The sequence below is a fragment of the Thermobia domestica genome, unplaced genomic scaffold, assembly GCF_964235325.1.
Source record: "Thermobia domestica unplaced genomic scaffold, izTheDome1.hap1.1 HAP1_SCAFFOLD_233, whole genome shotgun sequence".
NCBI classification, from domain to species: Eukaryota; Metazoa; Arthropoda; class Insecta; order Zygentoma; family Lepismatidae; genus Thermobia; species Thermobia domestica.
The window spans coordinates 48,889-67,428 of record NW_027655952.1 but is presented as its reverse complement, the minus strand read 5'-3'; the positions used below and the strand labels follow the sequence as shown (position 1 = coordinate 67,428).

General features: G+C 35.6%; 1 protein-coding gene and 1 long non-coding RNA gene across 3 annotated transcripts; one reads left to right on the top strand and one right to left on the bottom strand.

Moving 5' to 3' along the window:
- The first annotated feature begins 376 nt into the window (after positions 1-376).
- Positions 377-841, top strand: LOC145676589 (uncharacterized). The gene is made up of 2 exons (XR_014129408.1): positions 377-573; positions 658-841. It is a non-coding gene; the product is annotated as an uncharacterized LOC145676589 (long non-coding RNA).
- LOC145676588 (uncharacterized) lies at positions 550-17,437 on the bottom strand. Of its 2 annotated transcripts, none has more exons than XM_081747422.1 (2): positions 16,827-17,431; positions 550-1,320 (listed from the first exon to the last, which is right to left on the bottom strand). In XM_081747422.1, exons 1-2 carry the CDS (start codon positions 17,186-17,188, stop codon positions 1,041-1,043), a joined length of 642 nt encoding a protein of 213 aa, XP_081603548.1. In that variant the 5' UTR covers positions 17,189-17,431; the 3' UTR covers positions 550-1,040. The 2 variants fall into 2 exon arrangements, with proteins under 2 accessions (XP_081603548.1, XP_081603549.1); XM_081747423.1 differs by having other exon boundaries at positions 569-1,406; positions 16,827-17,437.
- Between the last annotated feature and the right edge of the window lie 1,103 nt (positions 17,438-18,540).

Genomic DNA, 18,540 nt, shown 5'->3' with positions numbered 1-18,540 from the left:
GTATAGACATGTGGAAGATTAAATTTGAACGTTGTCTAAATTTCCTTCCGCACTCATGGCATGTGTGAGGTTTTTCACCTGTATGGATTAACATGTGTGTAGCTAAACTTGAACGAAGACTAAATTTGTTCCCACACTCTTGGCATGTGTGCGGTTTTGCACCAGTATGTTTTAGCATGTGTCTAGCTAAACTTGAATGGTGATTAAATTTGTTTCCACACTCTTGGCATGTGTGAGGTTTCTCATTTCTATGTATTAACATGTGTCTAGCTAAATTTGAACGCCGACTAAAATTCTTACCACACTCTAGGCATGTGTGAGGTTTTTCACCTGTATGGATTAACATGTGTGTAGCTAAACTTGAACGCTCTTTAAATTTGTTCCCACATTCTTGGCATGTGTGCGGTTTTGCACCAGTATGTTTTAGCATGTGTCTAGCTAAACTTGAACGCTCTTTAAATTTGTTCCCACATTCTTGGCATGTGTGCGGTTTTGCACCAGTATGTTTTAGCATGTGTCTAGCTAAACTTGAATGGTGATTAAATTTGTTTCCACACTCTTGGCATGTGTGAGGTTTCTCATTTCTATGTATTAACATGTGTCTAGCTAAATATGAACGCAGACTAAAATTCTTACCACACTCTAGGCATGTGTGAGATTTTTCACCTGTATGTATTGATATGTGTGAGATTAAACTTGAACGTTTACGAAATTTCCTTCCGCACTCGTGACATGTGTGAGGTTTTTCACCTGTATGGATTAACATGTGTATAGCTAAACTCGAACGCTGACTAAATTTGTTCCCACACTCTTGGCATGCGTGCGGTTTTGCACCAGTATGTTTTAACATGTGTCTAGCTAAATTTGAACGCTGATTAAATTTGTTTCCACATTCTTGGCATGTGTGCGGTTTTTCACCAGTATGTTTTAACATGTGTCTAGCTAAACATGAACGCCGACTAAATTTCTTTCCACACTGTTCGCATGTCAGATTCCTTAAACCTGTATGTGTGACCATATGTGTAACCGAATTTGAAGAGTCAATTAATCCCTTTAAACACTTCGTTCATGTGAGTTTCTTCACTGGTATGTATTAACATGTCTCTTGTCAAAATTGAATTTCGACAAAATACTTTTTCACACTTAGGGTAAGGAAAATGTTTAACACTGTCATGTGTTAACGTACGTCCTGCAGTATGTGATCTACTATTTCCAGGGTTAAATTCCTTGCAAGCATGAGATTTTTCATCTGAATGAGAAATTATTACCTTTTGTGTTCTGAACACATTCGCTTTTGTGGAGGAAGAATGTGTATGAACCCTGTAACAAAGTCAGTAAACTAGGGAGTGGAAATCTAGGTACACTATATGGAACAACAAGCAACAAAGAAATGCAGAAGATTGCATCTAAAATAATAATTAAAAAATTGCATTTTTAACTTGAGGCTTTTCAAGGTAATTACAAATTTTACAATGGCGAAAGTGCTAAACCTCGTAACTCATCAAAAACAAACTTTCAGGAGAGCAATAAATCCGTTCTGCTTTTACACTATCTTACATGCGATACCTGGTTTTAAAAGTTAGTTTTTTCACGTTCTTTTTATCGGGTTTACGTTTACGAGCTTTCAAACGCACGTAGAATCAGATCTGGGGAATTGAATGAAACCAAGATCTAAAATTCCATAAAAAGTGGAGATACGAAGTTTTGCAATTTCCCCCGATAAACTGATTTATAATACTATTGTAATATTACATAAAGTCTTTTAGATATTAGGAGAAGAGACCTCTTGAGGTGTTTAAGTATCATTTCTACTCTCCAAAGAAAAGGATGTCCTTTCATTTGAAATCTAAAATCGTATTAACATTTATCTATCAGTTATCGGATTTAACTCAAATACATACTAACATACATACGTTACACTATGGAATGAACATCTGATTATTACAGGTGAAAATGGTGGTACGCTCTCACTGAGAGTGCTTGTGTACTATATCATTAATTTTTGTGGTATGGCATTTAGTAATTCCACGAGATTTCTGCAATTACAACTACCAAAAACTGTTCGTAATATTACAAAGAAAGAAAACAAGACTATAACCAGTTTTAAAATTTTGCACAAAATACGTAATTTCAAACAAATCTCTACTAGTGCTTCTAATATCATTTGTATACTCTGAGATATTAACTTTCAAACCCTTATGCAACCTTTAAGACTATTGATATACATCTAAGTGAAGAAAGCACTCTTATTAAATAAAAAATTTGAGAATGCTACCGCCCTGAATATCAAGAAAATGAAAGAAACTTGGTATATATTTAATTATAAAAGAAAGGCAGCTCTACTATTTGAAACAGATTAGCTATTTTGTTGAGTACCAACCTTTACCTGATTTTTTATCATGTTACTTTCATTCAAATTGGTATCATAAGGAGAGGAGGATCAAGAAATATACGTCAAAAATTATCATCTCACGTGTCTCTCTTGTTAAAGAAGGAAAATTTAACTTAAGCTTATCGTTTAAAATAAAGGGTTGCATGCACAGGTGTACTGGAAAATGCTATATCTAAGAGGTAGAATAATAAAATAAAACATAATATTTATCAGTACTTAGAGTTGAGCCCTTCTGCTATAATTTCAGGAAACATGTTAATAGCTTGAAACTATACTTACCACAGATGAACACTCTGTCTCCCCGTTTTGTTACTCTTTATTGCCTTTTTTCGTTACTATCATTAGAATCAGAGTTTTACGAGTAACAGAACACTTTTAAATTGTACGCCAAAGCAGAGTGTGTGACAAGTGGATTACGTTACGAAGATGGAATTTACAATATACAAAGTCCGACAATACAGTAACAAGAAAATTGTTTCACCTTCTGCTGGCAACGCTGCAGTGTGAAACCGTCGCCAGCCTGTGGCCTTGGGCCTGCTCCAATAGCACACCACGTGGCACGCACACGTAATATTGACCAGTGCAACGCAATCTTTGTCTGTATGAAACTTGGTGAGACTGCCTCGGTAACGTACCGGAAGATTCAGCAGGCCTTTGGAAAGAAACTGTTATCAATGGCACAGGTGTATTGTTGGTACAAAATGTTTGCGGAAAGCGGAACAAAAATCGAATATGAACATTGTAGTGGGCGACTCACAACAATATGGATGGAAGAGAGCACACACACAGAGAGAGAGGAAACTTCTCTGAGAGGATAGACCATTAACCGTGAAAATGATTGCGGATGAACTGAACATAAATCGAGAAAATGTTCGTCTGATATTAACTATCTCGCACAAGGTCCTTCGCCCCGTTTGTAGTTTAAGTTTGCAGGCTTGCCAGCACCACCTAAAAAATACATTCTTCTTACGTTATTGTCGGGCCTCGTAATTAAAGTCTTTACTGAAAACCACTGGGCAAGTGTTATTGGCTTTAAGGAAGGAAAACGGGAAATTCCTATTGTTTCCTTAATACATAAAATTACCATATGATTTAAATTCGAGAGCAGATTGTAAACCACAATAATTTCTTTTCTCCCCAGGTATTCCAGCTGGAATGGTGAAATTGCATGACGAGAGAGTTTGAAAATTGCACCACAGAGATTTCTTTGTTTTCTTAGTACCTCTAGCGACACAAACTTGAACTACGAAACAAATATGATGTCCTGTTGCTGTCCCCACATCTGAAGGGAAGTCAGTTATGCTTAGATTTGAATGAATCAAAGGGCATACAAAAAGACAAAATTACTGTAACATGCGCACCGTATATAGGGACGATTATACGGACTGCTGCAATGTTTCAAGTTATTGTGGATTCCGCCACACTCCGGGCACCCGGTAACAGCTTCAACACCGCAAATTATCAGCGCCATCCAGCCACCAATTCTTAGTGACCATCGTGTGCACCCGCGAACCTTTTCGCAGAAATTCAACATTTCCTATGCTGTAGTGTACGACCTTGCTTAGGACACGTTGCAATTCCGTAAAGTTGGTGCTCGCTAGGTTCTTAAGAACCTGACAGGTAACCACAAAGATCAGGGAATGAAGACATGCTCGGATCACCTAACGCGTTACGCCAAATGTAAGCAATCGTCAATGGTGATATGTCTTGGGCATACTATTAGACGCCCGAGACCAAGCAGGTGTTTATGGAGTGGAAACATACTGGTTCCCAACACGACAAAAACTAAACGTCATTCAATTTGCGAGAAAAGCGCTTGTGACAGTGTTCTGGGATGTTTCATGTTTTATTGGAGGATTGGTTAAACACAGGACCACTGTAAGTGCTCCAGCCTAAATTCAAACTTTCGTTAATGTTGCGTCTTGAACTGCGTGCCAAACGCCGCTACAATACTGCTGACAACGTCAAACTTAATCATTACTGCCAGTCAACAAGTCTCTTTTGTTCCACACTTTCACATCCCTTTGGTCTCATGAAGAAATTCTTCACCGGTCAAATTTTGCGACAGATGCGGAAGTGAAAACAGCAGTCCGCACATTACTATACTCCACCGTAAATGACTTTCACGAACAGGGCATTTTCAAACTGGTGCCACGCTGATAGAAACGTATTGAGAAAGTTGGTAACTATAAAAAAGTGGATCAAATACGTAACTTTATTCGTGCTTTGTTTGGTTTTGGTATATTAATTTTTTTTTGGGGGGGGGGGGAATATTGCGCGTTGCTTTCCCATCTGCTCTCTTAATAATATGTATTGCATAGATATCCATTACACATCATCTGATGCAGTTTAGTGATCACAGCTTTGCCAGCATATAAAAAAAACCGGCATACTTACATTTCCATTGGAATGTCACGAAAAATTATTCCGCTGTGAACCCATATATCTTAAACACAACAAATAGACTAGTTTCGGTATTCTAATATGGAAAACGTCTAAAACTGAAGAAGGTTTCGTGGCACAAAATTTTTAAAAAAAAATCAGGCAAACAAAGTATTTTCATCATTTTTCATCTAAATAACGCAATTTCCCGTTTACTTATGTGAAATGGCAAAATATGTCACAGAATCACAATTTCTTCTTGAGTAAATCTAGTTCAAATTACCGATTTCGTTCTCGAGTTAATACACAAAAATGTTCAAGGGAGAACACTTTGTGGAAAATTTTTCTTTAGTACATCTACATAGTTTTAAAGGTTTATACATGGTATAACCTTTTGAACACGATAGAGGGATTGAAAATTATGATACAATATTAATGTTGTGATTAACACTTAACCATTATAAATATTTAAAAGGCTGAAACTGAAAAAGAAGTACACTTTTAAAATAGAAAATTTAAACAATATCTTATTTCGAGGCTTCGCCAACGCATTCTGAAGAAAGTACACATTACGCTTATATTTTCTTAGTTAAAGTTTCTTTTTCTTTTTTTTTTTTTTTTTTTTTTTTTTTTGTAGAAATGCGTCTTAAAAGTGGTCAATATTTCAATCCAGCCAAAAGAAAGATTGTGAAAATGCAACGATCCTGACTTAGTGTACAATTAGCTTAACCTGGCTGTATATACTGAACGATCTGTGGAATTGAAAAGCTAAAGTTAAGCATTGGTATTTTTGACATACTGTTTTAGAGGTGTAGCCCTCACTATCAGGTGTTTGTTTCGCTGGCTACAAGCAAAGAGCTTATTGTGCATACGTTTACGAAAGCATGAATGAAAACCTAAGGAGTTAAATATTTCCAACAGACCCGAGTTCCATTAGAAGTTTTGAAAGTAATTTTTGCTGTGTTATTTTACCTGCATATGTGAAAACTGAAGAAAATGCAATACACTCTTCATCGTTAAACTTAGGTATACATACGGTAATATACAAAACACAGACACCCTGTGATTAAGTGGTCCCGTAGGCTCATGGCGTCAGAAAAAAATGATCTCTACTGGGTATAATCCACGATTAAAACAAGCTACCCTGGATTCCTATCACCCACATTAATAGGTTCCTGTTGTATAATACTCTCTTGTCGCTTCTGACCTACAAACCCGCCTGCATAGTTTTATACTTTCAGAAGAATATTACAATTCCTATGCATATTTCTGTCGTAAACAAAGTGAAACAATTAGCTTAGACATTTTGATTGCATTACTTATGTAAATATATGTGATAACTTCCTGTGTGTTGTAAACATCGACTACGCATTTAACGATGTGAGCCTTCATTTACTTCACATAACGTTAAGTAACTTACTCAAATTTTGTTTTGAAAATTCGTAAATCTTCTTGCATACCAAAAAATGTGACCCAAATTAGAATCGATCTCACGTACCGCAAGTTAATTCAGAGTTGTTTTGACGTATGATTACTGTCATACTAGAGGCCGTCGAACTCTTCAGCATGGCTCTAATGATACGTCAGAACGACTCTGCATAAGACACAAAGGCTTTAACTTTTATTTATAAGATGCTTAGCAGAATGATAGAAGCGGACAAAGTATTGCGTACATATGAAAATGAGGAATACAAAGTAACCGAAAATCTCATCGAAATATTTTGTTTACAGTAAGAGAACTACAAATGACTAATTAACGAGTTTGTAAAATACTTTTAATTGATTGAATAAGTGATAGGATGTTAGCTAATGTGTGAGATATACAAGGTAAATATCGAAATGGTAAGAACGTGGCGTGGGTAATACATATATCATTGTCTTAACGACGAAATAAATATCGTTGCTTTTCTTTAGGGCAGTAGTTAAAATAACAATAACTGGTGGCACTGGAGGAAAAAGGGTGAAAGCTACATCTCGCTTAACAATTCGCACGTCTACCACATATCTCTTACACTGCTCGAATTTTTTCACCTACGACTAGGAGTCAACCTAGTGACATATATGACAAGAGTCATCAGTACCAATACCCAAGATAAACAAGTAAATATAGTTTTAGTGTGAAACTAAGCGAATTCAATATTCAGACTGGAGGTAATACATCTGTAAATACTGGTTGCAATAGAGAACAAGGTCAAAGATAGCGTTTGTTCCTTGGACACTAATCCCATGTAAAGGAGGCGTTATTTTCCCTTACTCTATTAATTCTATGCAGATAAATGTTGAAAACTATCGTTAATTTGAAGCACTTCCAATTTGAATAGAGGGTGGAGGGATGAGATAGAAGCTACACTTGGGACGCTGAAAAGGTCGCAAAAAACATTTCTCTACATCTTTTCGAGATTTTCTCTATGAAAATCTGATACCAGAACTACTAATAAATTCAACCATTTCCGGTTTCAATATGCTGCTCCGGGTTGTGCGGTTTTACATAAGAAACAGAAGTTATATCCATTCCAATTATAATTTTTCGACATGTATTATCATTTATGTTCTATTATGATAACCTTTGAAACCAGAAATGGACAATTTCAACCTCTTCCGGTTTCATCTTAGAGTTAACGTAAAACATAAAACCAATTCTTCTCAAACTAAATGAATTAAAAACCACTCATATCGATATGTTATAACGTTTTTGTTCTATAGATGTGTTAAAACTGGTAATAATGGTAAGCTTGAAACAATTTCTGTTTTGGATCAGTGTTGTCGAAAGTTATGCTAACTTGTCCTGAGACGCTGCAAATGGCTGAAATCTTTATAAGTAAAATAATTACACGCTATTTGTTACAATTTTTGTTTTATGTCTATAAAAGTTGAAACTGGAAACTGGTAAATTTAAACACCGATGGTTTGAATAGAGGTTCAACGGGAAAACGTAACGTTTTGTTGAAAAGCAAACTCGACTCGAAGAACTCATCCCTATTTATAAGCGTTTTGGCTCTACGGAAATCAGTGTTCAAACCACAATGGTAAATCTAAGACCTCGTTTCTCGTATAGTGCTGTAATAGTCACGTTGAACCAATGGAAGAAAATACTTCTCCCTATTTATTACCGTGTTTTTTGTGTACCGATAAATGTTGGAACCACACGTCATTATTTCTAATCACTTCTTGTTTGAATAGAATCTCAACAGAGGAATTGAACATGTTCTTTAAATCCCAAATCGATTGCAAGAAATCGCAAGTCAATAGCTTTCAGCAATTTTGAAATTGGACGTAATTGTAAATGTGATCAACTTCCCATTTTAAAATTCTTTAAGTTTTATGTTCTACGTTTCCGCCGGCTAGGCTAAAGAAGACAGTGATGATACAAAATGAAAGAAATTGTGGAATGATAGTAGAGGGATCAGGGATAAGCCCGACATAATCCACGCACACGGTGTTTGTCCAACACAAAGTTCACTTGGCACGACTTGCGGTCGAACAAGGACCCATACACCACAAGCGAACGCTCTACTACTGAGCCAGTGCAGCCTCACTTTAAGATTGTTGAGGATAGCCATTATATATTGTGTTGCGAAGCTGAATCCTCTGCACAAAAGTGTTTCACGTTATCATATGTTGTAATCAAACGCCAAATTGTTTTAAGAGACCCGAGTTACCGTATCTGCAACCGTTTTCGTTTTGATACGAAAATGAGATCTAAGTGTTATGTCACATGCTTATGTCGACCAGGCTAAACGAGACAGTGATTATGAGAAATGGATGAAATATTGAAACAAAGAAAATAGGAGAACCCCAAGGAAACCTACTTACACGGTGTTTGTCTACCACAAGGTCTGATTGGCGCGAGCTGGGATCGTAGCAAGGCCCCAGTGTATCAGAGGTGAATGTTCACCCGATGACCCGTTTTCATTCAAAATTAAATTAAATGAATTTTTTAGTTTTACGTCTCACGGATATGTCAGCTAGGCTAAAGGACAAAGGAATGATGAGAAAGGAATGAAATATTGTAATGAACAAAAAAGAAGAACCAAGAAAAATGCACACGCACATGCTTGTCTGTCTTTGTTCAGAAGCAATAATGTTGAATCTGGAAATAGTCGTTTATAAAAACTAGCGGTTTGAATAGAGGCTTAACGGAGAAGATGGAACCTACATTTGGAAGCTGAACCGATTGAAACAAAGCATATCTCCATATCCCTTACCGTCTTTAGTATATAGAAGTCAGTATAGAAACGAATTATATTATTAAATTTCAAACACTTCCGAATTTGCTAGAGTGTTGCGCGTCTAGTATGTCCTCTTTAGACAGCTTATTGAGTGTTTGTCAATATCTGTTATCGTTCCCGTTTTATGATGACAAATATTTAAACCGAAATGCATCATACTCGGTTTTAATCGCTCCGGTTTGAACAGGAGTTAGCAGAAAATGTGAAAGCTGAAGTAATAGTGAATTTGAACACTAACCGGTATTGACAGAGTTATAGACAGTCATCATACGTATGTTATATATAGATATGGAATTGTTTACAAACAATTGCTTATCGTTGTGTGTTACACATACATTCTGTGGCAATAAAAGCTAAAATCAAAATGACTAAACTGAATAAAGTACGGTTTGGAAACAGGGTTAAGGGACGAAAAGGGACCTATTCTTAAGACACTGAAATAATTATAAGAAAAACTGTCTTGAAAGCCTTGACCGTTTATCTTGTACGGGAATCAGTCACGAAGCGGACGTATTAGTAAATTTGAACTACTTCCGGTTTCGGGAGAACGGAGCGAAATAGCTCAAGTAGTAGAGCGTTGGCTTCAAAATGGGGAGCTCGTGGGTTCGATTCCCGTTGAGGACCATCCTGACTGGGGTTTCCCTGTCTCCCTCAGTGCTATACTAGGCAAATACCGGGATAGTACAAACTAAATAGGCCCTGGCTTTAACCTTCCCAGTTCCTTTTGATTTTTATTGTTGTTGTTACGTATCCACTATAAAATGGCCTCTGAGCTGTATCTAGTGATTGCTAAATAAATAAATAAATAATCTGAATAGCCTTGAATGTTGTGTTAAGACGATGAATCGTGCACAAATATTCGCTTCTTGTTATTTTAAATTTTCGTCTTCTGGGAATAAACGTTCGAATTATAAACGAAAAATTTTAACCACTTCAGGCTTGAATAGAGTAAACAGAGGAGATGAAACTTATTCTTCGCACGCTCAACCGATTCCGAAATCCATTTCTCGGTTCTTTTCCAATTCTTGTTCTGACAGCAGTTGATAGACGAACGGACAGACAAACCGTTCTACAAGCCTTCTGTAACTTATGCACGTAACAGCTTAAAAGTCTCAAAACCAGTCTTTTGTTTTATGCACATTATGTACTATAACTTACAAAATGACTTCTGTATACAGTTCAAAAATTTAGGGCTGGTATTATGTCATATTCGAAACAAGAAGAAACAATTTTCGAATTTCACATTCGAAACCATTTTAAGAAATGGAAAAGAATCCTTGATTTTATAATATATTTTCTACTAAAGCATACAAGAAACATTTCTACAAAATGCAGAGTGTGATTCATTTACTGTTAAGAGATCACAAAAATATTTATTTCACTCCTATAGTAAAGTAAAATAAGACCGAAACTACATATAGTTACAAGCTACAAGGGAGAGAATAATCCGCATAATGTCACTAGACTTTTGAAACGAAACAGACAAAAAGAATAGATTGTTTTGTATCTAGGGTCATTTCCACGTCCAAAATCTAGAAGAAAAAAAAACATAATTTATAGTAATAATCTAGTAAGAAGGACATTACCTCAGGTTCCATTTTCTGGATTTAGAAGAAAAAAATACACTACAGTAGCTAGTTGAAGCTCAAATTATACTTGAAATAGAGCGGCCGAGAAATTTTTTGTGGCTTGTACCAGGGATCTTTTACGTTTCCGAAATTCCCAAAAATAATATCAATTTATGTCACTCACCGAAAAAATGACAGGATCTCAATTTGAACCATCCGCAAGTACAAGCCGAAAGGAAGCATTTTAGATGCCCAACCGTGCAACAAGATTATATACAACGATCCAGAAATTTCTTATAGCTTACCAGTAGAGTTAGCATGATATCAAATATATATTTCGAGGATAGGTTCCAATAAAGTGCAAACAAGATATTCTAATCCTGAATGTGTTTGAAATAGTACGAACTAGACCCTCTTTGTAACTTGTAGCTAGGTACATTCTTACATTTTTCTCAATTCCGGAAAGGTTTAAGCTCGAAATTTGCCACACTTATCTTATAAAAATTACAAGATAAAAAATCATACATTTCGCACTTTTAAGTAGAATGGTTCCAATTAAAAACTACAAGTCCAGAAAACGTTACGAAAAAGTTACCAATCATTTTATTTGAAATGTTACGGAACTTCGAATATGTAATGATAGCTTTTCTGCTTCTCAACGCAAAGGATATAATTCGAAATTTTCTTATACTTATTACCTGAGTGAAAAAAAAATCCTATAATTTTATGCAATCTACTGTAAAAATATCATTAGGTACCAGCAACGAAAATTTTTTCTTCCTTCTATTTTCCATTTATTCTAAATTTTGACCTGTCATTTACGCCAATATGAGAAACTATCCTGGAAGTCATTCATTTTAAATAATCATACTGACATTTCAAGAATGAAATAAATATTTTTTTTTATTTTTAGAATCTGAAAAAGTGTAAGAATGCATACGTATGAGGCATGAACAAATTACCAATGGTTCTATTAGATACACGCTTTGAATTTTGAACGATAATTGGCGGATATTCTTTTTTAATATAGGGTACAATTTGAAATCACGTCAATTTTGTTAGACCAATGAAATGGGTTAATTTCTTTTCTAGAATCTATAGGAGTGTAAATATCGACCTAGATATGTCAGGAACTATTTCCTAGCTTTTCCTCCTTGAAACGAGTTTCGAAACATTACGGATCATTGGCGCTATTCTCAATATTAAAGAGGGAGAGTATTTCTGAGATTTGTTCTTCATATCAGTAAATAAACTCCATGGTGTGTTTCCTCAATTACTCAACGAGTATGATTATCAATATACATTTTGCAATTATATTTCTTGTGTGCTTTGTTCAAAAGCTATCTTAAAATAAAGAATTTTTATTGCATTTGGTTAGCTAAAAGTTATTATTGTGATCGGCATTAACTTCTATTTCATCATGTCCAGTTGAAACACCAGCAGTTGCATGAAAATAATTTTTAAAAAACTGACGAAAATAAATAGGAAGAGTAATATTTTTGCGTTATCCATGTCTAATCCGGTAAAATTACAACTCACTATTAATAATAACAATAATAAGTATTTTTATATTTATTATTATTATAAATGACCAAAATAAATATCAATATGCAAAGTGAGATTGTTCTTGACTTACTTTGGGCTTAGTGTTACTGAATCTACCACCGATTAGTTTAGTGAACTCCAAGACAATGGTTCGGTACTGACAGCTGCCATTTTTGATTATTTTTATATCTCCCCAGATTCCAAACACTAGGTGGTCTGTCACCTTGATAGTACTCTTCTCCTGATTTGTAAGTTACTTGTGTACTTCAACTCATTGATTGATACAAGATTACGAACCGAGTTCCATGTTTGACACGTGATTGATTTGTTCTATATATATATATAAGTGCGAGTGTGTGTAAATTTTGAAGTAAGCTTACTTTGATGTTTCCTTCTCTCCAGTTAAAGTTTACAACCAAGCATTTATATAAAGGCTACGATTTCTTCCAAACTATGATGTTTTCGATACAACTACTTTAAAATTTTCAAACTCTACTCTGTGAATTTCTATATCAAAGGAATCAACTCGCAACCATTCATTCTTTTTTTTTACAGATTTACTGTAAAATTCACAGGATTATAAACAATATATAACAAATCCGGGAAAGCTTTTACTTTGACTCGCACCGTGCAACCGACTTCTCTGACCCGGTTCCCGGAGCAGTTTAGGAATTACATTCAAGTCGCTCCACCCGATCGTGACGTAACGCCGTGTGGTATTATCATGGTGGTAAACGTGCAATGAAATTACACCTGCGTGGCATTTAACTCCCTTCGAACGCTTAGCTGATTCGTACCGTAGATATGTAACTTTTTCGTTAACCGTTTAGGTACCATTCTTCCCTTTTAGAAACAGGAAACTTTCAGTGCTCTAGCGTTGCATATCTTCTATATTTCTGCCCGACATTAAGTGGTATAAATGAATGAATTGTTAATTGTTTTATTTCCCTTAATTTCACAACAATGTATATTAAATAATTTCTTTCTATTTTTTTACAATTGAAGTTTTCGTGCTTTTTACAAGAGGTTGCAATACTGCGTGCTTACGACGTAATATAGAAGTTGGCAAGACTGTTTGTGGACAGTTGAGGGTTCAATGTGTGTGTTCCTTTGTATCTTTTTATTGCGCAACATAAATAGTTTAATGTTCCTATTTGGGAACATATGTATGTAGCGATTTAGTTTGAATATTTGTTGCCTAAAATCGCAAAATGGCAAGGAAATTTCTTACGCTAGATGAAACAGTAGACACGTTGGACACTTTGTGTGTTTCTGATAATGAGGAAACGGATGTTTGCATTCTCCCTCCAGTTGAAACAGATGACATATCAGACGAGGAGCAGATAAATGAAGACGAATTAGTTTCTGTTATGCCTAAAAACGTATGTGGTGAGTTGACAGTAGCAGTGAATAATGACATCTATGACCCAAATGAGCTCGAAAATACACCATCAACTTCATCACCTAAAAAGAAAAGGAAACAGTGTGTGTCTAAGTGGGAAAATCTTGCGAAAACTAGCCTCAATCCCATTTCCTGTTCACCAGAAAAACTTGTGGTTCCTCATCCTCATCTTGACGGTAGTTCTCCGATAGATATTTTCTTCAAGATTTTGCCTCCATCATACATTGAGCACCTTGTTCAAATGTCTAATTTGTACGCGCACCACACATTAAAATATCATATGAACAGTTACTACAATTTTTTGGTTTATTACTTCTCAGTCGTTATCATATTCTCCTTCTGAGAAGTCCTACTGGAGTACAGCAGACGACCTGTGTAAACCGATTGTGTCATCCGTAATGCCAAAAGTCCGTTTCGAACAAACAAAGAAATATTTCCATATTGTTGACAATTCTAATTTACCAAGAGGTGACAAATTTCGGAAAATAAGACCTTTATACGATGAACTACAGAAGAACCTGCAGCAGGTTGGTATCTTTCACCAATCTCTGAGCATTGATGAAAGCATGGTTCCGTATTATGGGCATCACACCTGTAAAATATTTATTAGAGGGAAACCAATCCGTTTGGGTTACAAAATATGTTTTTTATGTTCTTCTGACGGTTATCCATATACAATGGACCTCTATGGTGGAAAAGACAATAGCACTGATAACCTTAGTGAGAATATCCCATCAGGAACGAGTTATTTGTAGTCTCACATCAATCATAGAAAATAATAACCAGCACGAAGTTTTTACCTTTAATTTCTTCATGTCTTATGATGTTCTTTTAGAGTTAGGAGGAAAAGGCAATCGAGCAACTACGAGAGTAAGAGATAATCGTGTTTAACAGCGTCCTCTGACCCCACAGAAAAATTTGCAAAGAACGAAAGAGGAAAGTTTGACGTCAAAAGTGATGGTAATGTGTGCTTTTTAAGGTGGAATTACAGTGCGGTTGTAACTGTTGGTTCAAACTGTTTTACACACTTGCCAGTAGGATCACTGAGGAGATACTCTAGTGTACATAAGTAAAAGGTTCCAATTAGTCGACCAATCGTTATTCAAACATACAATGAAGGAATCGGAGGAGTTGATGTTATGGATCGTCTTCTTGCATCATACACACCCAAACTCAGATCCAAGAAATGGTAGTGGAATTTTTTCAAGATTGTGCTTATCTTAGCAGTTGTTTCTTCTTGGAAACTGCATTGCGAATTCAACACGAACAATGATCTCACTTATCTACAGTTTTTGAGGGAACTTACCATGCGTCTTCTTCGCATTGGAAACATGACATCAATTAGGCCAGGTCCAAGATCGCATATCCCTATCGAAGCTCGAAAATGTGACACGCATTAAATTGTACATGCACCACAAGAACGCTGAATAGTGTGCAAATCTAATACAAGAAAAATGTGCTTTCTGTGTCAAAAAAGGTTACATCAGAAATGTTTTCCAAAGTACCATGGGTTGTAAGCCTCTTTTCAAAGATCTGAAAAAAGACTGTTAGCTTATGCTCAGCAAAATGCATGACTAGTATCGAATTGGAGACTTTTTTTTTTTTTTTTTTTTGCGAATATACGTTTTTCAATTTCTTAAAAAGTACTACTTATATACAGCTTACAAAAATACTAATAAATTCATGTACATATACTAAGGGTAAGTGAATAGCAAGAATAGTAAATATTTATCCTAAAACAAAAGCTCGTAGGTATTCAAGTGTACTCATACGTAAAAACATCGAGCCCTCCAACATATATTTACCCTCATATGTACCACATATATAATAAGAGAATAAATGTTAAACATATTTGAATTTGCTCTGTTTAAAATCAATATCTTATTTTACTTCTAAGTATTAATATATGTAATGTGTAAGGAAGATATGCAAATCGTATTTCATATATATGTATATGCGTGTGTTTGTGTAACGATGTCATAGAAACGTAGTCTGTATGAAATTAATTAATGTAATTAATTAATCATAAAAAGTATTGTGAAAGTAAAACAAAGACGTGAATTCTGCAAACGCGAGGTACCAATATCCTTAAAAGGGACCATCACGTCACAAAACGTTACGCGATAAATCAAAACAGAAATTTAATTAGGGTGAAAAAAGGACAGAAATTCGCACCGGTGGATCTATATCCGGTCCTCAAACGGTTAATGAACTTGCGTGTGAAAAGCGGACTATATACCACGTGAAAGCACAAAGGCACAAACAGTACCAACAACTGACTGAGGCAGAAACAGTTCCAGGAAGTCACTGAACCCATAAGAACCGATTGAAGTCATTGCCCGAGTCAAAGTAAAATCTTGACCCAATTCGAAAAATCTTTTTAATATTGGAATGTTTCATATAACATCTTTACTAGCGTAAAAATACACAATTAAGCATGAAAAATAATTACACTTTATGCCATATACAGTGTTTTGTCCTATGCTTGTTCACATGTATATTGACCTCTGGTGACGCGCCTGTTCCCTACCGACGCAACACTTCGCTTCCTCTCCGGCCAACATGCTGCGGTCCTGCCCTGACTTACATAGCCCTACTTCTTTCAAATGGCGACCTAGCACAATTTGATTCGTGTCTTTTAATAATAATTCTTATTTTGTACGTACACTGGAGCGCTATGATGTGAAACTACATCGATGAGTACAACTCCGTCCCCCAAAAATGATTGTTGAAAACAAAAACAGCCGACTTTCAGAAAACGAAGTAAAATATGTAATGAATTTATGTATAAGTTTTTCAATAAATATTTACCTATTTTTTTGACTTATACCTTATGTTTTATTAATGTCTTTGGAAGACCTTCGGAAAAGGGACATATTCGAGATTACTTGGGGTCAAGTTACAAACATCTATGCGTTTGGTCCGGTGTAAAAAATATCACGTTTGTATTTCGGAATTTTTTAGATCCCATTCAGCCACGGAGGTTTTCCCTTAAACAGCCCTCTATATAAGGAACACTATCGTAAAGTACCCATATCAAAAATATCTACAAGAATTGGTTCGATTGGTGTATTCAATAATTAGGTAATCATTCCTTCATTAAGATGGGTGCCCTCACTTGTGTTTCTGGGTACAACTAGTCTGTGTGCCGCATCACTTCCAAACTGTTGATGATTAATTTACGTTCGGCATACGCCTATTTCCCGTAACTATTTCTCGAAAAGTATTCCTTACAACTATTAAATTTCGTACCCATGTAACTCTATTATCAATCTGAACCAGTCAGTGTATATAAAATTTAACATTACCTTTGTGGCCCAACTGAATTTGAACTACTTGTCGTTAATTGCTTGTAGTCATCACAGTAAGAAGCGCAAGTCTCTTCTACCTCTACTTTTCTTAGTGTTTCTGCATTATTTTCAAAGGCAGGGTCTTTTACTGCAAATTCAGATTTCACCGCATCAATGTTTAATTTGACATCCGAAGAATACATAGCTACATCCTTCTCTATTGTTTGCTCTCCTTCGGTTGTAGATAATATCAATTCCTTGTTGTCAGTTATCATTTCGTATGTCCATCCTTTCCCTTCGAGTGGATCTTCCTGAGGAAAACCATAATCAATTTCTTCTTTGCACAAAAATTCCAACTTAACAGACGCTTCACTATCCATTATGGCTCCAAATTTACTACGAATTTGCAACTGTGCTTTATACTTCCATTTTATTTTATGCTGCCAGTGTGAATGAAATCACCAGTTAGGAACAGAGTTTTTTGTTCATAAACGTATATTATTGTCGGTTTACTGTAGCTTGGCGCTGTGTTTTGACACCAGTGATGCCAATTCCTTCAGAGCCGTTTTCCCTTCATAAGCTTCAGAATTTCCCTTTTCCGAATAAAATTTCCCTTCATCCAAACCGTTCAAGTATTGTATTTAGTAAACATATTTTTAATAGTTTTCGCTTCCACCCCACCCCCACCCCAATCTTATAACCACAAACAAGCAGATACTTGAGAGCCTTCCTTTGAGCTTACGCAGAATTTGAAGTTGATTTGTTGTTAAGCATCTAAGGCGTCGCGACACAGGAGGGGAAAGGATATGGAAAGGTGTAGGTCAGACCCTATGTTGAAGGTGCAATCTCTGGATTTTCCTGGTGTGACTGAGGAAAAACCCTATAAACATCTCGGTCAGAACGAACAACCTAAATAAATCATAAAATATATAAAATAAATATTATGTAAATTTCATTTTTATCCTAGATACCATGATAGATTTTAATATTAATGTAACCTAAGGTACAATGAAAATATTAAGTATATATTTGGTATGTACTTACTTAAGAACAGCGCTCCCATATTTGCTGAAACGAAAACGAACAGTTTCAAAGAAAACTCTAGCTGCTACTGTCTTTGGCTGTTACAATGCTACGCCTGCCCTCGCTGGCTGCAGCTAATTTTGAAATTGCAGGTCTTGCATCCATTCAGGTCTAAATTTTTTAAACTGCTTACGAGGAACATTCTCCTCCGTGGAGAGTTCATTTCTTTTTGCCAATTTTTCCACTGAGTTCCTGCAGATTCACGTGAAGGACTGCCGCCTTCCATTCTGTTACCACTTAACAGTATGGTATGCTGGAGATATAACACTTCAGATCGTTTTAACAGTTGCAAGAAACGTAAACCAGAGCTACGGACTAAACTGCAAACGCACCAATACAACGCTAACCGAACACGAATCCAAACCAAACTTTTAATAGTCGGAATGAGAATTTAAATGAGAAATATATCATCTTATTGAATTGCATTTAATTCAACAATGGGAAGATTAATTTTGATATAAAAAAATTAAATAAGCATTTTTGTAGGCCTAATGTTCCTAATTTAACTGAATATGTTGATCGATGTGTAATGTTGATAAATATTAACGAATGCAAAGCAAGATAACTTGTGAGAATTTATGTGAAATATGTGCAACGGATTATGTTTGGAACAAATAGGATGTTGAATTTATACTGAATTTTGGTGAGA